The sequence below is a fragment of the Anser anser genome (genome assembly GCF_964211835.1).
Source record: "Anser anser genome assembly, chromosome: 25".
Taxonomy (NCBI): Eukaryota; Metazoa; Chordata; class Aves; order Anseriformes; family Anatidae; genus Anser; species Anser anser.
Genome location: NC_139746.1, coordinates 4423066 through 4444767, shown reverse-complemented (window position 1 = coordinate 4444767; position 21702 = coordinate 4423066). Strand labels below are relative to the sequence as shown.

Here is a 21702-nt window from a genome sequence, read left to right as displayed (position 1 = left end):
ACAGCTTTAACTATGAATCACAAGAATTTCAGCTCTTTTCTCCCTCAAGTAAAAGTTGTATCCACAAGCACTTTCTAAAATAAAATAAAATAACCCCATATCCCCGTACTGCACTTTTTCTTTTGTTACGCTAGAAAACCTGTACAAACTTGTATTATGAGGGGGTACAAACAACCTAACCCAAATACTTCATGCACAGATTTGAACCCGTGCTGCCCTGTTTTTCTTTTCTTATTTTTTCTGTGAAACCCTGGTTGCATAGGAGCATCTTAGGAACACATTTCAACTTAATTCTAACCCAAAAAGTGAGAGAAAATATTGTGCTGCACTGATCTGTTAGAGTAGGTCCAGAGGAGGGCCTAGAAGATCATCAGAGGGCTGGAGCACCTCTCCTATGAAAAAAGGGCGAGTGAGCTGGGGATGTTGAGCCTGAAGACAAGGCTCGGGTGTGACCTTAGTGCAGCTTTTCAGTACTTAAATGGGGACTTAGAAAAAAGATGGAGAGCAACTTTTTGCTAGGGCAGTGACTGGACAAGGGGGAATGACTATAAACTAAAAGAGGGGAGATTTACAGTAGAGGTTTGGAGTAAATTCTTCACTCAGAGGGTGGTGAGGCACTGGAACAGGTTGCCCAGGATGCCAAATCCCTGGAGGTGTTCAAGACCAGGTTGGATGCAGCTCTGGGCAGCCTGCTCTAGTGGTTGGCAACCCTGCCCAGGGCACGGGGGGTGAAACTGGATGGTCTTTAAGATCCCTTCCAACCCAAGCTGTTCTATGATTCTGTGATTTGTAACAGTAACAGGAGTTTACTAAATAACTGGAAGACCAATTTTACTAAGCAGCCAGCTGAACTGTGTACACAGTTTTGGATTTGGCAAGTATGCAAGGAAGTTTTAACCCCATTATATAATGGTTTTGAATAACTTTATAAACAGTGTGCAACACTCACGCCAACAAATAGTCAAGTCCAGTGTCTCTTATCCTCGCTTAAATAAATCAACTCCTAGTCAAGATAACAAGCATGTGTTTACCTTAACTCTATCTCTTAAGTTTTGCCCAAATACAAATGCTTGCTGTGCATTTAACTCCGCCTTCTCGCAGCTGTCGTCATCTGAAGTGTTGTTGGACTCTTTTTTCTGACATTCTCCTGCCTAAAGAAAGAAATTGAAAATCTTAGTCTAGATAATTAAAATCATTTTTCTTAAGCAAAAAATGAAGCTTATGATATGGTGAGTCACAGTCATTTACAATGCCAAGCCAATAAAATCTTCAGAGCTACAAGGCAAATTTTACATTTAAAAAACTGTTGTTGTTCAGAGAATCTTTCTAAAAGAAACACAGAATAGTTAAGGGATCTTTAAACACCATTTCGTTCAAACTGTGCTCAAAGCCATATCAACTTCAAAGTTATGCTAGGCTGGCTGCCTAGGACATTGTACAGTCAAGTTTAAATACAAGTCTAAGGATGGCAGCCCTACATTGTGTAGCCTGTTTCAATGTCTGAACAGACTAAATTCAGTAATTTTGCCCTGCTATCCAACTGGAGTCCCCCTTTCCCATGCTTACTTTTTTTTTTTTTGATAGGCACTTCCAGGTTTCATTCCATCTTGCTCACACTAGATGCAAGCCCCCAGCTACACACGATATTCCTGATGCAGCCCACCAAGTGGCAAGTAAAAGGGGAATGGTCACTTTTCTTAACCTGTTGGCTACAGTCTTAGGGAAACAGCCCAGCATGTTGTTTGTTTTAAAGTATGCACCTCTCATTCACATTCAACACTGTCTCATCGGACATAACGGCTCTTGAACTTTTTGTAGTTCTAAGGGCCTTCTACCTGTACCTCTGCACTGAACTTTCCACCTGCAGCCTTTCACTGCAGCTGCCAAGACAGGGGCATAGCTGGGCAGTTGCCCTGCTACGGCTATGCTCAGTGTGGCATCAAAAAGCAATCTACTCTAATGAATCCACAAAAACGAATCCCCAGACAAAAAAAAAAAAAAAACAACAGCACAAAATCACCGAACATCTCCTTATGCCCTCAGTCACTGTATCATAAGATACCAATAGTTAGCTCCACACCTACTGGAAAGAATGGACTAGACACTTTGCACAGAACACAAAAGGAACTATTCCACTGCTTTCCCTTCAAAATACCACATAACTTTTTATGCACTTACATGCCTTTTCCCCTAGCTCAAATTTTTCAGCTCCTCATTACCTCTGCTCTCCTTCCATCATTTCCCGTATGGATACTTGCTGCCTCTGGGATTTTACTAATTATCAGCTCCAATTCTATCAGCTCTAAACTTTTAAGTGTCACTCATTCACTTCAGTTTCTTGTATGCTTTCTATCTTCACCTTTCCCAACACCATTCTACATTGAATTGTTAGAAATCAAGGTGGTACCAGTAAAGCTGTCCATGGGTAGGTGATGGCTTTTTGCTAGGCAGTCTGAGAAGGAAGACTAAACACACAGTGTAAACTGCTCAGTGCCCCTTGCTCAAAACCAAAGCTTCTTCAGACTGGAACAGGAGTTCTGTAAATACTTCCTAGACTCTGGCCTGACAGAAGCAGCAGACCTGGCAATGGCTACTGGATGTTAAGACAGCTTTTCTCCCCTCAAAGAAGAAAGTTCCCTGAAATTCTCCCCGCACACAGATTAAGAGATGAACCTGCAGGAGGAAGATGTGTTTCTTCATGCAATCTGATCAGCGGAAAAAGCAGTATTCTATCAGTCCACAGAACCAAGATACCTGAACTACAGGAATTCAATGCCTATGATGGGAACGGCATCACCCATGCAGCAGTAAGAATTTACCACAGGACTAGAAACAAAGTTAGAGGGACAAAAGGAAACAATAAGTAGAAGCAGAACTGAGCAATTTTTTTTCATACTTTGTAAGAAAAAAATACAGACTAAAGCCATCCTAAATTCCCTATGATATTTCAACTCAGCAAGTCTTTGCTGCTTGATTTAGTAAATATAAACACAGTGTACTATTAGAACAGTATAAAACCTATTTACTATTACTCCTCAAGTGGGCTAGCATAGTATGGACAGATAAAGGAGTCATCAGCTTATGAAACTGTGCTCACATTGATGAACAAACGGACTCCATTCTGAGATACTTGTTTTAAATTTTCTCAAATTGAGCGCCCTTTAAATCCTTCTCCAACTCACCTTGTCTTCAGAGTCAGAACTTTTCAGTGTTGCATTACTTAGTGATTCTGATGTGGCTGCAGAATCTGGTGGGATATTTACGCCATTGGTCCCACTGCTCAGAACTGCAACAAGAAATAACAAGCTGGCATTGATTCTCTAGCTATTTAGAGCATCCTAAAAGAAGCAGCAGTTTTCTATAGTAAATGACATGCTGTTCTCTCTCTCCTCTTTTTTTTTTTTTTAAATATATGAAACATGGCAATGTAAACTACAGGGTTCCCACAGTATTTTGCAGGACAATTTTGTGACATAGAGGCATGAGGACAGCGATTCAGCAACTCTTTGCAGAATGAAAATTCCAAATGCAGAAAACCAAGTAAGGGAAATGTCACAGTCTGTATAAATATTGCATGGGCTTCAACACATACAACTTCAAGCAACTCCCTCCCAATTTAATACTTTACGGCTCCTCTTTGGGCTGGTCTAGGAAACTACATAATGAACTCCAACAGGAAATTTGTACCCCAATATTTAAGTCCTCTGTAAAATTCAATCTGTGCCAACAGGCACACCAAGAAGTCAAGCTAGAAGCATTTGGAACAATGTCAAATTCAGCAGTAGCTGAAGTTACTTCTGTTTCACATCAATTAAACTTCCAAACAGAAGGCAGAAAGGCCAGGAAAGCATAAAAGTTTAGGAGGTGTGGAAACCTTGAACAACTTTTTGCTTTAACTTTCATTTTCCAATAATGCCTGTTTCTAACTGCTATATTAGATTCCATAATAATACATAAAACAATCAACATGACTAAATTAACGATGAAAAACCTTACTCAAAGTCTCTGCTTCAGAAAGTTCCCTGACTTGGAAACACCTGCTAGTGGTTCAGACATTTTACATCACTCTGCAGGTAGCTGAAGTCTACCACACAGGCAGTAGCTTATTATGCCATGGTCAATGTTGTTATCTGAGACTGCCAATTCACACACTTTGAAGTTTTTTTATTCCAAAAATCAAGCATGGATTACAACAAAGTTCAGGGCCTGGCAATATCAGATAGTCATCCACACAAAAACTGAAGGCTTGATTGTGTCACTTTTTATGTAACACAGATACACTTAACATGTAAGATGTTTCCTTTCAGAAAGGAGAAACCTAGAAAAACAAAGGCAGCTGCTGAGTAAAATCAGACTGCTGCATGAAACAGATTTAGTATTTTTGTTCTTCCTCTGTGATATTCCAGAAAGCAAAAGCATTATTTACCCATCTGTGAGAAAGCTTTTGGCTGTGGCGCCTGTAATACTGCAGGACGTAGCACACTTCGCTGCTGCTCCTTCGGTTTCTGGCTTGGGAGACCTGCAAGTGGGAAATTTTTTCAAGAGCTATAAAGCTTTGAAGTTGAAAAATTCAGCTTCATCTAATCTTCTCCAGAAGTGCTTCCAATAGAACACGTAATGGAACACGAGTCATTTTAAAAGCTTCCACCCCCCTTTTTTCCCATCCCTCATTCCACCCTGAAAAAATAAATTAGTCCCACATAGAGGAGACAACCATTTGCTTTCTAGCCGTAAAAGACACCTCTGAATATATTCTCTACCTTATCCAGGAAAGCACCCAAGGAGAGGTTATGACAGTAACTCAGAAACAAAAGTCAGAAATGTAAGAAGTGAACAGTACATAAGCAATCCTATTTATTCACTGAAGTATTACTCGACTACACATTCCAAGTATTTTTTTCTCCTTCCAATGACATCACTTTTGGATACTGATAAATTAATTTTTTCGTTCTTCCTATGATCAAATATATTGGCAGTATAATAAATTTACATGTTTTATTTAACAACTTTTTGGGTTTGAGTTAACTTGGTCTCTCTGGTTTGCTGTAGAAAGACATAAGGCACTACAATTCTTTGTTTCAGCTCTGATTCAAAAAAGCCAACTGACATAAAACAACCCACTCAAAAAAAATCTTAACATCAACTCTAGATGACTATGGCAATTCCAAAAGATTCAGACGTCTTCACTTAAAAAAAAACAAACACCACTGAACTTGAATTCTTGATCCATTAAGATATTGCAATGGAAGCTACCCATACCGACTCACTTCAATATTTTGTATACCTCATATCATAAGTCCAAACATTCATATGTCAGCTTCTTGTAAGAACATAATTTGATTATTGTTTTTTTATTTTGCTATGCCTCCTGAAAATGAAACCATTTCCATACACATTACATAATATTTCTTCCATTATCAAAACATGTTCTTTCCTTAAACTCCTATAAACTGTAATAATAATGTCCTTCCTGTACTGGCTAAGTCTACATTAGCAAATATGAAGCTCAAAACAAAACTATACAGCAGAACAGGTGTCATCAAGGACACCACACTTGTGCTCTATTCAAAGGCCAGAGACAGGGAAAGTGAAGGTTAAGAGTCTTAGTGCACATTAACAGCTAGGAACTTTCTCAGCACACTCCTGGTGCATGCCTTTTGTCCCAATTTGATACTAAAGGAACTGAGCTCATGAAGCCCAGGACTACTTTAAGTGAGCCAAAGCATGCTAAGCAGAGGCAACTGGGAATCCCATTTCAGAAACACATGGCTGGTCCAAGCCAAAATTGTAATGTGTCTAAGCAAAGGTTTTGCCACTTGGTTTTGCCAACAACAGGAGTGTGAGAAAACTCCTAAATCGATAAAAATGCTTGAACCACCCTGGTTTCATTCTACTGCTGCAGAAAACATTGAGCTTACCTGCACTAGGTGCTTGACCATGAATAAGTATTGGTGGCTTCAGCCGGAATCCACTGCTCTTTTCCTCTAAAAGCAAAACAAAATTACAAGGACATAGATGTAAAATACTACAGATGTAACCTACTTTCAGACAGTCATGACACTGCTCATAATTTCCCTACTGTAACCCACAAGCTTTATAAATATCCAATGCAAAGTCCTAATAAGATTTGCAAAGAATGAGATCCCTTCTACCAGAAGTCTAAATTCCCAGTGATCATCACAGCGCACATATACAATCTGTTGCAAGTATTCAATGATATTTTTCAGGAGAAAAATGAAACAGTGTTTTCACAAGAGAAATGGAGTTCTTTCTGTGTGAGTACTTAACAGAGGCTTTAAGTGAGAATCAAGAAAAAAATGGCAACCATCAATAACTAAGCATGGCAAATGCTAACAAACACCAACTGCCAATTATCATTAGCTAAGTCAAGATTAATTGCTTAATATTAATTTATTGTAATTCCATTAGCTATTACCTTATGCTTTCATAGTATGAAGGCAAAAAAATCCCATGGTTGTACTTACTAAAGTTAAGGCTTTTAGATATAATACCTAAATTTCAAAAAAATAATATTCATAAATCCACAACTATTACGAAATCAGTTCCCCCCAAAACTTACACGATATATAATTATGAAGTGTTTTTCTTAAGGGCTGTAGCAGCTGTGCTCAGAATAAGATGACTGGCTCAGCACCCTATCATCTTACTGTACTTCATTAGTCTCACGCCAGTTAAGCATAACAACATGCTATACAGTGGCACCAATACAACAGCCTTGCAGAACAAGCGTGTTCAACAAAATCAGCACTACTGTGAACATAGGGTTTGCAGGTCATGGTTCAACAAGATCATGACCATAGGTTATGGATGATTTGATTGTGATATCAAAGAAAACAGTATCTTGGGTAGACAAATGACATTTCCCTTAAGTTTTATCTTGAGGTTAACAGGTGGGAATAGTCTTGTTGCACTTCAGCACTCCCAAAGCATTTATAAATTTTCGTATTTGTTATTTTAATTACCTCCAGCAAGCATGAGAAAAAGTAAGTAAGAACAAGAGAACAAGAAGTAAGCAAGTGAGAACAACAGTAAGTGAGAACAAGAAATAAGCAATATAGAAGCTGTAAGACCAGAACCACCATTTCCATTCTCCCAGTAAGGGTCTAACTTCTGAAGTGTCAGAATATTTTGGATTGTGATAGACCGTCAACAGTTTGCTGAGACAAAGGAGAAAAAAATAAGAAATCTCACCTTGTTCTGAGTCAGAATTGCCTGTAGAAGGTTCACAGAAGCTTGATGGCATAAAGACATTGTTCTTTGTTACTGTAGTCAAGGGGAAAAAGAAAAAGAGAAGGTGGGTATGTTGTTCTTAACGATAAACTCCCTTCCAGGCATATCGTGGCTGCAAACTGAACACAGTTTTTCTGGTCATTTGTTTTATTTTAGGTTTTTCTGTCTTTCTTAACTAAGACAGTATTGCAACCACAGAAATAAACAGTTCGTTGTCAAAAAAACAACAACATAATATTAATTAAAAAAAACAACACTTCAGTTTCTCCTTAAACAGAGAAAAAGTAAACTTCTGTTGTAAAGGGAAGACAAACACAGTATTCCTGGTCTGAATTCTATTTGAACTAGGAATTAAAAAAGATAATGGAATATGAAATACAATTACAAAACACATACAACATTTCAAAAGTTTGAAAGTTTTAAGTCCATGGGGCCTGATGGGATTCATCCCAGGGTACTCAGAGAGCTGGCTGATATCATCATGGGACCCCTCTCAAATATTTTTCAATAGTCTTGGGAATCCGGAGAGGTCCCAGTTGACTGGAAGCTGGCAAATACGGTCCCAATTTTCAAGAAGGGCAAGAAAAAAAAATCATAGACCTGTCAGTCTCACTTCAATGCCTGTTAAAATTATGGAGAAGATTATTCGGGGAGTTACTGAAAAACACCTGAAGGACAACACAGTCATTGTTAAAATCCAACATGGTTTCACAACATGTTTAACAAATTTAATTTACTTTTATGACAAGATCACCCATCTAGTTGACCAAAGGAAGCCAGCTGATGTAATCTTTCTGGATTTCAGTATAGCTTTCGATACTGTCTCTCACAGTATCCTTCTGGGCAAATTGACCAGAATACAACTAGATATATATAATACATAACCTCTAAACTAACTTCTACTTTTTAACAAGCCTTGTCATTTCTCCAACCGGTTTGAGTCCTTACTTAGTGGGCAGTTCAAAGGATCCTGAGAAGAATTTCATGTCAGGTCAGAAATGCACTCAGTCATACCAGCTGCAAATAACTGCTCAGACATGTCCACTCAAAGTCATCCACTTCCAATGGTACTTTCTGAGATAATTTGAGATCTTGAAGAAGTAATATCGAAACATTGTAGAAGTGGAGCTCAAAGATCTGTTACCACTGCAGAAACTGTCCTATAAAGGAACATATAAGCCTAGAAACAGAATCCAAGCTGGTAACCCAAGAGCTGCCTTCCAAAGCTCAACTGTCCCCTCACGTGGGCCCTCTGCTGAAGGAAACGGGAGACCTAGTTACCCGGGATATGGAGAAAGCCGAGGTACTCCACAACTTTTTTTGCCTCAGTCTTCACTGGCAAGTGTTCGAGCCAAACCACCCAAGTCACGGAATCCAGAGGCAGGGATTCTCTAAGCCAAGATGGTAGACATTTCAATAAAGCTGCAGGAACCGCACTTTAGACATAAGGTGAGAAGTATGCAAGCTCTTAATGAGCCACTACGTACCAGATGCAGAATTGCCCATCTACAGATAATGTTTTCTGACAAAGGAGTAACGTTGTCTCACCAACAGAACCAGAAGTCACCAAACTCGCACCTACTATGAGATTTGCTCCTAAGCAGAGCTACAAAACAGCAGTCCCAAAGGCTGGGTGGATTGCATTTATAGAAAGAAGTCCCTGGCTATTTAAGGACATGCCTTCACAAGGCAGTGTACCACAAATTTCCATGCTCATGTTTATAGCGGCATATTATTTTTAAACTTGGGACACTTTCCACCATTTCTTAAACTATTTGTAAGGTTGTAAGTCCTTAAAGCACAGGCTTTAAGAACTTCCAATTGTTTATTTGCTAGATCTTCCCAATTTTTGGTCTTTTTTAAGAGAATCTGAACACTTCACATAAGCTGGTCAATCAGTGTTCCCAGGTAAATCAGCACAAAATTAACACGGCTGAATTTGTGATTGTATTAGGTTTACGTGACAAGATTTTGGTAGCGGGGGGGCTGCAGGGGTGGCCTCCAGTACATGATAATTGGTCTGTGAGAGCAGATTTAAGAAAGGAAAAAAAAAACTGCTGCCTAAGAGCAGCTGGGAGAGTGAGGAGTGAGAAATAACCCTGCAGGCACCAAGGTCAGTGAAGGAGGGCAGGAGGTGCTCCATGCATGGAGCAGAAGTTCCCCTGCAGCCTTGTATTTTCAAAAGAGACGTGCAAGAGGCAAATTATCACCTGACTAGTCAACACAAGCCAAGAAAGACTCTTCAGCTGACAATACAGGAGAAACCAATATTAGCAGATTACAAAAACGAAGCTGATGGAAATGATAATTCTAAAATTCACTAATATCTTTAGAGATAGAGAGAAAGAGAAATGAGCTTTTAAGCAGTATTCTGAGTAGACATAGGGAAATTATGTTGTTTTCATAGCAAGAGAAGAGTCTGGGGCAAAAAACATACACAGCAAATTCTTGAAGCCAGGCAGAAGAAAATACAACCTTTGAAGATTTCTACAGTTAGAACAGAAACATCAGCTAAGCTGTGTTATACAAAGCAACTCACAAAAGAGTAGAAAAACAGAGGGAATGAAGAGTCTTAAGTGATTTGGGAAATAGTCCTTATATGAGAGAGGAGGGAGAATTCCTCCCAAGTGGCATAAGCAAGTGTTGCGAAAATGAAGACAAAAAGAGTTCATCATTAAAAGCTGGTGTAAAACACAATGCTCAGAAGGAAACAGCAGATAGGATCAAATGCCACAGAGATCTGTTGGATTAAAAGCTTGGATCTGTTCAAGGAGGCAGCAAGAGCTGTTTGAACAGACCTGAAAGGACAAACACACTACAGGAATAGAGGCGCGGCTAGCCAAGTGAGAAGTCTTTATTAGAAAACTAGAAATATAAGGTCCAATAAATAAAGAAGCTCCTATGGGGCTATACATATTCTGTGTTCCTCTAAGAAAATCTGCAGACAAAAAAAAAATCCATTATTTTTGTGCAAAGTGTTCTTCTACTAAGAGTGATGAGAAAGAGAGCAGCAACACTCGCCCCCTGAAACTTACTCAATTAACAGGACTGCACCTTGAAACTGGCTAAGCTGTGCACCAGAAAATCTAGAGCTTGAGAAGGAATTCTCACCCTGACTAGCACTGGTGATATGAAATACTCTGTCCATAAAATAACAGCAACTGCATTTAAAATTCCGGTCACCTATTCCTTTAAAAGGAAGCAAAATAATTAGTTCTATACCCTTTAATCACACTTCCTGAATGTGCTGTATGCTAGAGGAATATTTTTTTATTGTTTGACTGTTTTCCCAACCTACTTTCCCAACTAAGACGGAAATGAAGGATCAAAGTCTCCAAGCACTGAAGTCTCTTAATTAAAACAATCCTCAAAGAAAACTAAAAACTTTGTATTGTTTGTGAAGAGAGAAGGCACAAATTTTAGAGAGAGTTCCTGTACGTGAACACAGGTGTCAAACATGACCATTCCAATGTATATGAACTGCAAAAATGTATCCAGGCCCTTTCCAGTGATTTTGTTGTACTAACTACATATACAGTCAGACAGTGGTCAGTATCGCTCGCATATGCCAGGTGTGAATGTTGTTGAAATGCACTGAATTCTCCCAATTTCAGAAGGAATAGGAGAAAAGGAACAGACTAAAGGAATTCAATTCTTCCATTGAACAGCATAAGATTAAAAGATAAAACTAGAAAGGGTGTGTGTGTATAAATACATGCACATAAGCTTGTCTATCTTGATTCCTCCAGGCTTGATTCAATTTACTATCGTGGACCACAGAAGAAAATCAGAAATCAGAGTACATGGTTGCTGCAGTCTTTCAAACCAAAGCACAGCAGGCAATAGTAAGACTGACAGCATGACTGTGAAAAAACAAACAAACAAAAAACCTCACCTCTCTCACATATTAATATGGTAAAAATTAATATCTACCTGACTGAGAAGGAGGGAACTGAGTTAATGATGAAGTTCTCTCACGCTTTACAGGCGGACAGTAGTTCCCATCCTCTCGATCAGATTCTGTAGAAAAAAAACAATTAGAGAAAATACATAAAATCCTGGAAAGACATTTACTAGTGTTTCTTAATCTTATGATCAAATTTCTTACCATCTCCATCTTCTGGACTTGATCCATCTGCTGATCTCTGAAATCAGATGACAGTGATAAAACAAAATCACATACTGAACATTTCAGTCTTTTGGGTACACAGAAATGCTTTAATCCTCAGTTCAGAGACTTTTTCTTTACTGCCAATGATATACACTTAAGGAAAAACATCTTTATTAATTACATACATGCATATCAAATTTCCTCCGGACACTATACATAACATTATTTCAAAACATTTCATTTACAAGTAAGATAACTGAAAATTCAAATCCAAGCAATGATTATTAGTTTTCTCTACACTGAAAATGGTAATTCTCAAATTCCGTTTGATTTAAAAAAACAAAATCATACAAGTTCTAAGCTCATCATGAAGACATCTGTTGTTTGGGAGTTCATTCCGAAGCACTTTTTCTAATTAATGTCGCTGACATCAGTTCCTTCAACAAAACACCAGTGTTGGAGGGATGCCTTTCAAAGCACTATTGACCAGAACTATGAGGTTTTCATAGGAATTAGCAACGGATAGTTTCATAGCATTGTCCACAGTACCAGGGGAAAAAAAAGGAGGCATCACAGGCTACTGTCTACCACAACATTAAGAAGTCTTTGAACAAAGTTTTCACGTCTTCTCTGAGGATTTCTAAGTCACACCCCTCCTACTCGCCCTGTCAGTTCCCCAGCTAACATCATTTCCCTTGTTCCCGCAAAATGTAACACCACGAGGGATTCCTTCCACTACAGAAGGCACCTGGAGGAGCCTAAGCCTCTCCTTACAAGACCTCTTGACATACTGCACTTCACCCTAGCCCAGCACTGCTCCTTCGTCCTGCTCCTGCTGCAGCACAAACCCTCGGCGGCTCACAGCTGCTGTCCGCCAGCACGGGGAGCGAACGGGCAGACACAGGGATCGGGCAGCACAAACCGGGACTGGTCAGAGCTGCACGGGACCACCAGCTAAACGACAGAGACTGGATATATGAACAGCAGAAACCACAACATGTTCTGTCTGGTACTATACGTGTTTAGAATCTAGATACGAATGTACTGTCGGTGTTTTATCCAATGTTAATAAGTATTTTATCCAATGCTAATAAAAAGCACGTTTACTTCAAGGTAAGCAATTCTGTCTATGCAATAAAGTCTAAGGGTTAATGGAAGAATGTCGGTATTTCACTAGCACCCCAGTCAAGTACCTTTGAAACCTTCACCATAAAGAATGAAAAGTTACTTACAGTTTTGAAATGCAATTTCCCCACCCCAACACATCTGTCAGCCCAACCTCAATAAAACTGTCTGATAATCCATGCTATTCCTACATAATTTGCCGAGTAATCCACATTACTGTGGATCACTGAAATACGATCTTATTAGGCATCTCTGTTGCCAATATACACCAGTGTCCTGAAAGATAAGGCTAAGTGGGAACCCGTGGTATCGCCTATTTCAGCAATCACTATCTGAAGTAAGAAAAAAATTCTGTTTTGTAGAAAGAGCACTGTCACGTATTCCAGCAATTTGTTTCAATTGTTCGCAAAAATCCTAAAAGCAAGAGGAAACTATTTGGTAACAGAAAGTTGCACTAAATTGCAGATCTATATGTGCAAAAATTCTTTAAAATCAACAAGTCCAGAACTTAAAAAACTTCTGGAACTGTTAAATAGTACTCTGGCATTGAGAACACCGCAATGATGTATGCAACACTGACCAAAAAACAGTCAAACCTGTACAGAACAAGCTTCAAATTATCACACCATTGTCTTTTTATTAACTGATGCATGACTGTCACTGTATTTAGTATGCAAGGAGCATCAATAGCCAAAACCAAGTCTGTAACCTACGGAGGGCAAAGCAGAGCTGGTATCTACTCTCTCTGAATTATTTCCCTGTTTTTGAGCCCAAGAGTTTCAGGAGATTAAAAACTGGACAAGAGCCACATGACAAGTGGTACAGTGGTTACTGACACAGCCAGCCCTAGCAGAAGCAGCTGCTATACAGAATAGAAAAGGCATTCCTTTGTCTCAAAGATATTTTTCCTACCTAAACATCTAAATATATAGATTATTTGGTACGCTACCTCCTATCCTTACCCATTCACACACTGTTAAAACTGTCTATTACCGCTTGGAGAAGTAGGGGCAGAGTTTGCTAATAACTCCTACCAGAAAAACAAGCAAACAAACAGCAAACAACAGAGTCAAATCTTTCATAGGCTCAGGAATTTAAAGGCCGTGGAAGAAAAAACATCTTAATCTCTTAGACTGGCCTCCATGCACAGACAGGCTGAAGACCCTCATTTGTGTCTGCCTCACTGTAAGTCCCGCATTTAAGATATCCAGGTTTGATTTTCTGCTTTTAAATGAATGAGGATATGCAAATTATTCCACTGCAGAGTTACCAACACTGTTGAGAACTGCTTTTAATTTTGTTATATTTAGCTTCCAGCAAAAGACACACCCCATACCTTTTCCTTGCTTTTATTAAAAAAAAAAAATGCAGTCAATATTTACTCCCCATTACTTTGGCATTCACCAGCCAAGTCTCCTCAACCTTGGATAAATCTCCAGTTTTCTCACTATAATGCCTTCACCAGTGACCAATTCACTTACAGTGAAGGACATTCATTGTCCTTCATTGCTGGAAAAAGGCTTTACAGAAAATAAAGCTGGTCTAAAGAAACCTGATTCCCCATAGATCCTACAGAGATGACAATGTGGAATAACCTACGGTGAGAAGTCAAATGCCAGTGGCAGAGAGATGTTTCCTCTCCTATCCAGCTTTCATGTACCCATAAACTGCATAGGAACTGTATAAAATAAATAAACAACAGGTCATCAAACAGACCCAGACAGTCTGGGTGCCAGAAGGTGCATAACCTACAGATCTTCATACCCTGTCATGACAATCCATTCTGCCCTGGGTTGAAAAGGCCCGTTCCTGGAAATAAGAGTAACGCAAGGAAAAGCGTGCACATAAAGCGCGGGGCAGCCTTAACAGACAAAAATCAAACAGTCCATGCCTGTGAGCAGTAGAATGTGTGGTCACAATGAGGAACGAGACTCACCTGCACCCAGAAACCATGCTTCACCAACCAGAAAGGTTAGGACCAATTTTAAAATTTCTCTGAAAGACTGCGTGGTGGCCGTCGTTTAGTCATCTAATCTTTCCAGAAGTATTTGCCTGCACCATCAGTAGAAAAATCTTAAGCTGGCGTTGCTGATAGCTTTCTATACCTCATGATACTGAAATTGTGCTTTTTCAAGTACCTAAATTCAAAAATCTGCTTAAGCATCTTTCTTGCTGCTTTTAATCGGTTAAGTACGCTACTGATTGGCATGACAAGCTCCAGGTCACATCCAGTGGGAGCGGAGAATTAGCTGCTCGCTTTGTCAGGCTGCAGCATTATTGCTCAGAAGGAACAAAGAATCCTCCTGTAACCTGCTTTGAGGCAAATCCTTCTCATACAGCCACCTTCTCACTCACTTTTCTTTCATCCCATTGGCACCAGAAGCACTTGGTAGGTTCACGTTTACCCGTGCCAGTTCCTGTTGAATAGGAGCAAGGAGGGCTTCAGAAGCGGGGCTCAGGGTAGCACTGACTGAGGCAACAACGGGAGCAGGAAGCTCAGAGCTGCGTCCACCGGCTGGGACTTTGGGACCCAGACAACGGTGGGAGGGCTCAACCTCTCCCTGGGGATCCTCACCTGAATCCAGCAAACCTTTTTGTCTTTTTTACTCCCGGTCCCCTGCAGGGCAAAGTCCCTTCGAGGCAAGGTTGCAACACGATGGAGGAATCACCCTAGTGAGAGGATCTGTTTTAGCATTTAAAGCTCTATCCCCTTCCAATCGTGAGCAGAATCAGCAAGCTTTCAGGGTTATGGGGAGCTCATCAGAAGAGCACAGGTAGCACAGCCTCATCAGCCTGGCTTCCTGCTTCAGAAGCAGGCTCCCCAGACCCACCCGGACAGCCACCAAAGAGATGACACCAGTACGACCCAACAGATCACAGACCTGGTCCAACAGCTGTACTGGGGGAGGAGATGACCCTGCCGTTATTCGCAGAGCCTTTGAAGAACTGGGGGAAACCCTAACATCCACAGTGGGGAAAATGCTGAAAAATATAACCAGAACGTTACAAGGAGATGGGGATGGAGGAGACCATCCCTGTCAATGGACCTCGTGAATCTCAGGATGAGCTTACTATCGCCGAGGACCTGGAGGCAACAGGGAATGACTGCAAAGCTGTGGACAGACACTGGGACTGATGATGACCTGGAAGATTCAGCGCCCGTAAGAAGCAAAATAATGCATAGGAAAGGGTACAGAAGTGTTTACATATGAAAAATAGATAAATAGCTTGGGATTCTTCAGCCATAATGCACAGAATTTGGGGGGAGAAGGAGGAGAAATACAAATCAGGAGTTGTATACAGAACGACAATGTAGTGACTCAATACAAGAGCTAGAAGTAATCAGTTAAATTAGGCTATAAGAGGTTCCAACCTCTAACCCCAAAAACCCAAACAAGATGAAAAGCTTAGCATACTGAGCCCCTTGTTGAGGATCATGCAGATGTCTGTAGCTCATATGCTTGGGTTCAGCAAGCAATTGGAAAAATTAAAGGAAAAAAAAAAGTGGAGTCCTACTACCAGTTCACATTCACCTCCAGCCATAGATCATAAAATTGTCAACAATGCAGGAAGAGGCAAGAACATTCACGGCACACTTCTGCTATATTGTTAACAGGGGAAATGACAAATTATTCTGCAAACCATTCATATCAATACAGTTTAGAACATTTCAAAGTTAAACACGCAACAGATTTAAGTAACTTTAGTAATTCTTGTAATATTTGGCAAGGGTCAGTAATTGAAAAAGTGAAGCAAGGCAGCCTTCTGGTATAAATCTGATTTCTTTCCTAAGCAAAACTGTAATACGTGCTCTAGGACTCAAAAAAAGAGAGAGAGAAATTAAGCAAAACTAGCCATTAATGCCAATTACCACTTACACAGAAAAATTAGATGTTGAGGTGAGAGTTTCTTGGCCAGGTCAATTCATAAAATGTATATTTTAAAATTAATATATTAAATGGAACAAAAACTGCTGCAATTGTTAGAATTTTGCAATTGCATTGTCCAACCAAAACTGTGAGACAGACATTTGTACAGCTGTTCTCAAAAAAGCACATCCAAAGGGAACTGCAAACTCCCCCAGAATTCATTTTAGATTTCAGTCACGCTTGCTATTTAAAGTAATTCCTAATCTCTTCAGAAATTCTGATCTGAGTTCTTGCTCTAAGTTCCTTGGCACTCATAAGGAACAGTTCCTTCTCTTCCTCCTCGCCATAATGTTTTATATCAGTGACAACTTGGGTCTCCTTGAGCCTTCTCTTCTCTAGAGATTCCTTACAAGCACAGCTCTAGGGAGACCTTGGCAGAAACCGGTTCCTATTTATTAAATACTAAGACCATCTTTGGATTATCAACTAGACTAATGATGCTAGGAAGCCACTTAGACCAACTCACCTTGCTCAGCCAGATGAAACAAAATCTATTTTATTAAAATAAACAAAAATAACATATCTAGGCCAAATATGTAGGAGTGTACTTGGAGGTTTGGCCTCTGTATTACAGGAAATAAATGAGACACAAAGAAATAGACAGACTAACATGATGCTGGAATATCAAATACAGGCAAGGAAGTAATACCACTTTTAAATAAAGACTGGTACAACCCCTCTAAGCCTGTTTTTACTCGCAGTTATGTTCATGTGCTATTTATGGTTCCTTTACTCTTTTTCCCCAGCCTAGCATCCATACTCAGTGGCCCAATGGTACAGCTTCCAGTTTCACAATCTTTACCTGCTTAGAGCCCAGGAGTTCCACAACTCTTGCTGGTATTCTCAAAAGCCTTTGGCATTACCAGCCTCTCAATATCCCTCTAAGCTCTGCCACGTACAACTGTCCTAACATATTTGCAATTATTCTTTTAAGTGCAGCAGTGTAGCAATATATTCACAATGAGCCTTTAATTTTAAAAATGCTGTTGACTTACAACATGGTTCAACTAACTCTCTCCAACAAAACCTCTAACTAGCTATCCTGACACTGCCAAGACTGTCTGTAAAACGGTATTGTTGCCTCTCCCCAATAAAAGTTATTTCCTCCACATTTCTTTCTCTGCCACCATCCAAATCACACCAATCATATCCACAGCACGCAAACATTTTCTAATCACCCAGTTTCTCAAACCACCAAAACCCAGACATTTCCAAGTCACACTCAATCAAATCAGGACTTCAACCAATCCCTTACTACCTTGTGCACTAACACAACCCTCTCTTTTTTAAACTCAGACGCATGACCTTGCTCTTCAGACTACATGGGAATGCCACCAGCCTAAGTCACCTTTTCGACACCACATCTTCTAATGTTCCACAGCTAAGACCTTGATTTAACAACTTAGGGATGAAAATCCTTATTCACTGCACAACTAACCCTCTACCTTTATGGCCAAGGTGTCATTTACCCCTTAAACACTGCATCATTTTGCAGTACCATTCAGGTACGGTACATGATCCAAGCAAACATCACGCAACTTACCTTCCTTCAGAGCCATCCTTAAAAGCTCACCACTACCATTTCACCCACAGAACACACTGACCAACACCAGGCACATAACAAGCTAGAAGCAATGTTCTTTTCCATCTTCTACCACTTTACCCAACCCAGACTGGTGGGGGGAAAAAAACAAGCTACAGGCTGTATGCAATACTGGTGTATTTTAAAGTGCAAAAATATTTTGAAAATCTGAACGGAGTATCTGCCTTTTGTAGCATTCACAACCAATGTCTTTGACATATTTGCAGCACGTACTTGCAGAACAAGGGACAATACTTTAAAAGCATTTTTGGACAAACTGTTTCTTGGAAACTGTTTCTTAGCACGGAAATGAGGAGACATTTCTTCTCAGAAAGAGCAGTCAGGCATTGGGACGGTTTGCCCAGGGAGGTGGTGGAGTCACCGTCCCTGGGGGTGTTCAAGGAAAGGTTGGACGTGGTGCTTAGGGACGTGGCTTAGTGGGTGACATTGATACTAGGGGGATGGTTGGACCAGATGATCTTGGAGGTCTTTTCCAACCTTAATGATTCTAGGATTCTACAAGTTATTGGTACAGATAATGGAGAACAGTAATATTCTATGATCAGCATAATGAGGTTAGGATTTTATGGTGCTTTCTGGTCTTAATAAGTCCAGAGTCTTTTAAGTCTTCATAAGCTGAGGCAATTTTCCAACTAGTGCCAGCACTAGCAGCTCTGCTTCTCAGAAATGACTAGCAGTGTAAAAAGAAACAAGCAATGTATATGGTCACCATCGTTCAGATATGAAGCTGAGGGAACGCTGTAAAAAAAATTATGAGGAGATAAAGAGGTAAGAATAATTAAAATGCAGACTCACTCAACAAATGTGGAAAATGAGGAAAGAGCAGTGTGTGAAAAAAACTCAAACTCTGAAAGGAACTGAAAACGTGGATCTGAAAATGCAGCTCAGCAGTTACAGCACTTTAACAAGAGGGGGCGGGGGGGGAATAGCATGCCTGAACAAGACAATTAAGAAAAACAACAAGGTGGGAATTCAGAACATGACACCAGAGGAGTAGTAAGATGCAAGGCCACATACTGGTAAGTAGATATACCACCACTACACTCAAATATATTTTCAAACAAACATATATGGAGGTGTTCCAAGACCAGGTTAGATAAGGCCCTGGGAAACGTGGGTAACTGTCTTATGAAGCAAGAAGACTTCGAGATAATTATGGACTAGTCATGGGCACCCAGCTTTACATCCACCGTTAGCTGAGTATTATAATAAAAATCAGAACAAATACACAAATCTTCTATTTTTAACTTTGAAACAACCAGAATCTCCTTATTGAAAGTTAGAGACATTACTCTGATCCACCACTTTGTATCCCCTCTAAATAAACACGACAAACTGCACATCCTGATGTTTCACTAGACTGTATACACATTTACTTGGAAAAACAATTCCAAAATCACTTTACAGACTAGCATGCATTTTGTTCTGCAGCATGCTGAATCTTTTGCAACTGCTAACAAAGAAAGAGACGTCTGACACCTTCAAAAAACAAACTTAGGTAGAGAAAAAAATATTCCTTTACTTAATAGTAGACAATGTTAGCTCCGGAAAACCACTGAACAATATCAACACAGCTTGTAGACACTGCAACAAAAAAAAAATCTGCTCAGGCTGTCCTGTTTGATGGAGGAGAGCACTAGACAAACATCTCAACATTCATCATGGACAGCAAAAATTCAACTTGAATATACAACGCAGTGCCTCCTCCTCGCTCTCGGCTCACCGTCAGATTGCTGTATTGGCACTGAAAAGCCTCCATGAAGACTTTGTTTACAGCTCTGGATGAAAGCCAACTTGACCACACAGATATCTTGCTAAATGAAAATTATGATTTAGATAGCTGACAAACAACACACTTGTAAAATATGTTGTTTCACTATCTTATTCTTTTCTAAATGTTATCCTAGGAAAAACTCCTCTTAACAGATTTTCTTGTTAGCTTTACTAACAATCAGCTCCTGTGGAAGGCAATTCACTTACCCAAACACCTCACATGGAAACAGTAAGGTAGTCTGCTGTTAACTGTAACACTTACAGGGCTATTAATCCTTTCAAAAATACAGTGAAAGGTCTCAACCAGCATGTAGGCCGAACACCACTTCTTGATTAACTCAGAGACACTCAGCTGGACTGAATGTTGGGTTCTGATAAATTCAGCACATATTACGCGGCTGTTGCTTTTGGCTGACAGCACCACAGCCTGACTGTATTACTAACATACCAGCTCCACAAAGAACAGCCACTGGCACAAGCACCAAGCAGGCTTTGGCCCTTCACTTACAAAAGCGGCAGGCAGCACAGCACCAATGCTTCTGTTGCTCTTCTCCAGTCTCGGTTACACATAGCGTAAGCTACTAAAATGATCGTTAACTCTCCTTAAGAAAATTGTACATCTCCACACATTTACACAGTTTAACATAAACGCTTAGATTTGTTACTAGATGCATTTACACTTTGGAAATCAGCCACCACATGACAGATGCCACTGGTGGGGTCTGAATGATCTCCTTCGACGAACAAGCCCAGTTCCCCAGCAGGCCAGGGCTACTCCACAGCCACGTGGACCATGGCTTGCCCCTTCTCAAGGGGTCCGATTATATCAACACCACACAGCGTTTAGATCAGTTCTTAACTATCTAACTTAAGCGTGCGGTCAAGTTGCTCGGCTCCACCGCAGGTCCCCACGCAGGCCCTCTGCTCAGCCCCCCAGGCAGGCTTTCTGGCCAAGCCCTAGCAGAGGCAGTCCTGCAGGCAGCCACCTACCCAGCACCGCGACCGTCTGCAGCATCCCCGTAGGCAGCTAGGGAGAAGAAATCATAGATCTCCCCCCCTGCAATCCACCAGCCCAAAGAGACGTTAAACTGTTAGTTCTTTCAGCTTCTTTACGAGTATTTTCTTGAAACACACCAAGAGCAACAGATCCATCCCACAGCCCGACACGAGCTCGTACAGCGCGGCACCGAAGGGATGCGCTGCGTGCAGGTCTGCACCCTGTGCAGATAGCACACGCAGAAACACGAGCTTGCAAGACCTGGTAGCTTACAGCTGAGGAAGGCCAGTGAAGAAAGGACACAGCCCCACACTGCCCTGCTTGGGTTGCACGCTCTGCTCACCATTTTCAATCCGGCTGTGGAAGCACTGCCAGCTTAAAAAGCATCCAGGGAGAAAAATCACCAGCGCAGAAGGGACTTCAGGAACTGTCCAAGCAACAGTGGGTGACTGAGAGCTGTCTCCTCGATAGTGCTAACTCTACTACTCCCTGTGTTCCAAACTGCATGTAAATTGTCACTGTAAAGACTCATTGGAAAGAGTATCTCAAAACTAGTATTTACAGTAAGATACATTTAACTGGATGAGCTAATATTAGAAAAAAACAGCAGATTTAATCCTTTCTAATCTGACAAAAGATTTCAAGCACCTGCTGATGAATATGCCTACAAAACCCATGAGAAAACTCAAGTCTTGTTCCAAATAAAAGCTACAAACCACAAAACAGTTTGATATTTCTATTGAAACACTGGAGAAGATTTTCTGATTGTGCAGATAAATGTAACAATCCAGTGATCCCAAAAAGGTCTCTCTCAAAGGAGCATTTGCAGTTTTGAGAAAGTTTATTGTGAAAGACTGGCTACAATGGGGGAATATCCACATCTAACTACCACTGGAGCAGTTAGACAACTACA

At 40.4% G+C, this 21702-nt stretch overlaps 1 protein-coding gene across 2 annotated transcripts in view; it reads right to left on the bottom strand.

The window, feature by feature from the left end:
- The window catches only part of RANBP3 (RAN binding protein 3), a 45570-nt gene that overhangs the window by 10288 nt on the left and 13580 nt on the right, over window positions 1–21702 (bottom strand). For both annotated transcript variants that reach the window (XM_083810831.1, XM_083810830.1), the window contains 7 exons: window positions 11360–11396; window positions 11185–11271; window positions 7213–7284; window positions 5919–5984; window positions 4427–4519; window positions 3183–3286; window positions 1032–1151 (listed from right to left, as the gene is read on the bottom strand). In XM_083810831.1, coding sequence (XP_083666957.1) covers window positions 1032–1151; window positions 3183–3286; window positions 4427–4519; window positions 5919–5984; window positions 7213–7284; window positions 11185–11271; window positions 11360–11396 — 579 coding nt within the window. The remainder of the gene's footprint in view (window positions 1–1031; window positions 1152–3182; window positions 3287–4426; window positions 4520–5918; window positions 5985–7212; window positions 7285–11184; window positions 11272–11359; window positions 11397–21702) is intronic.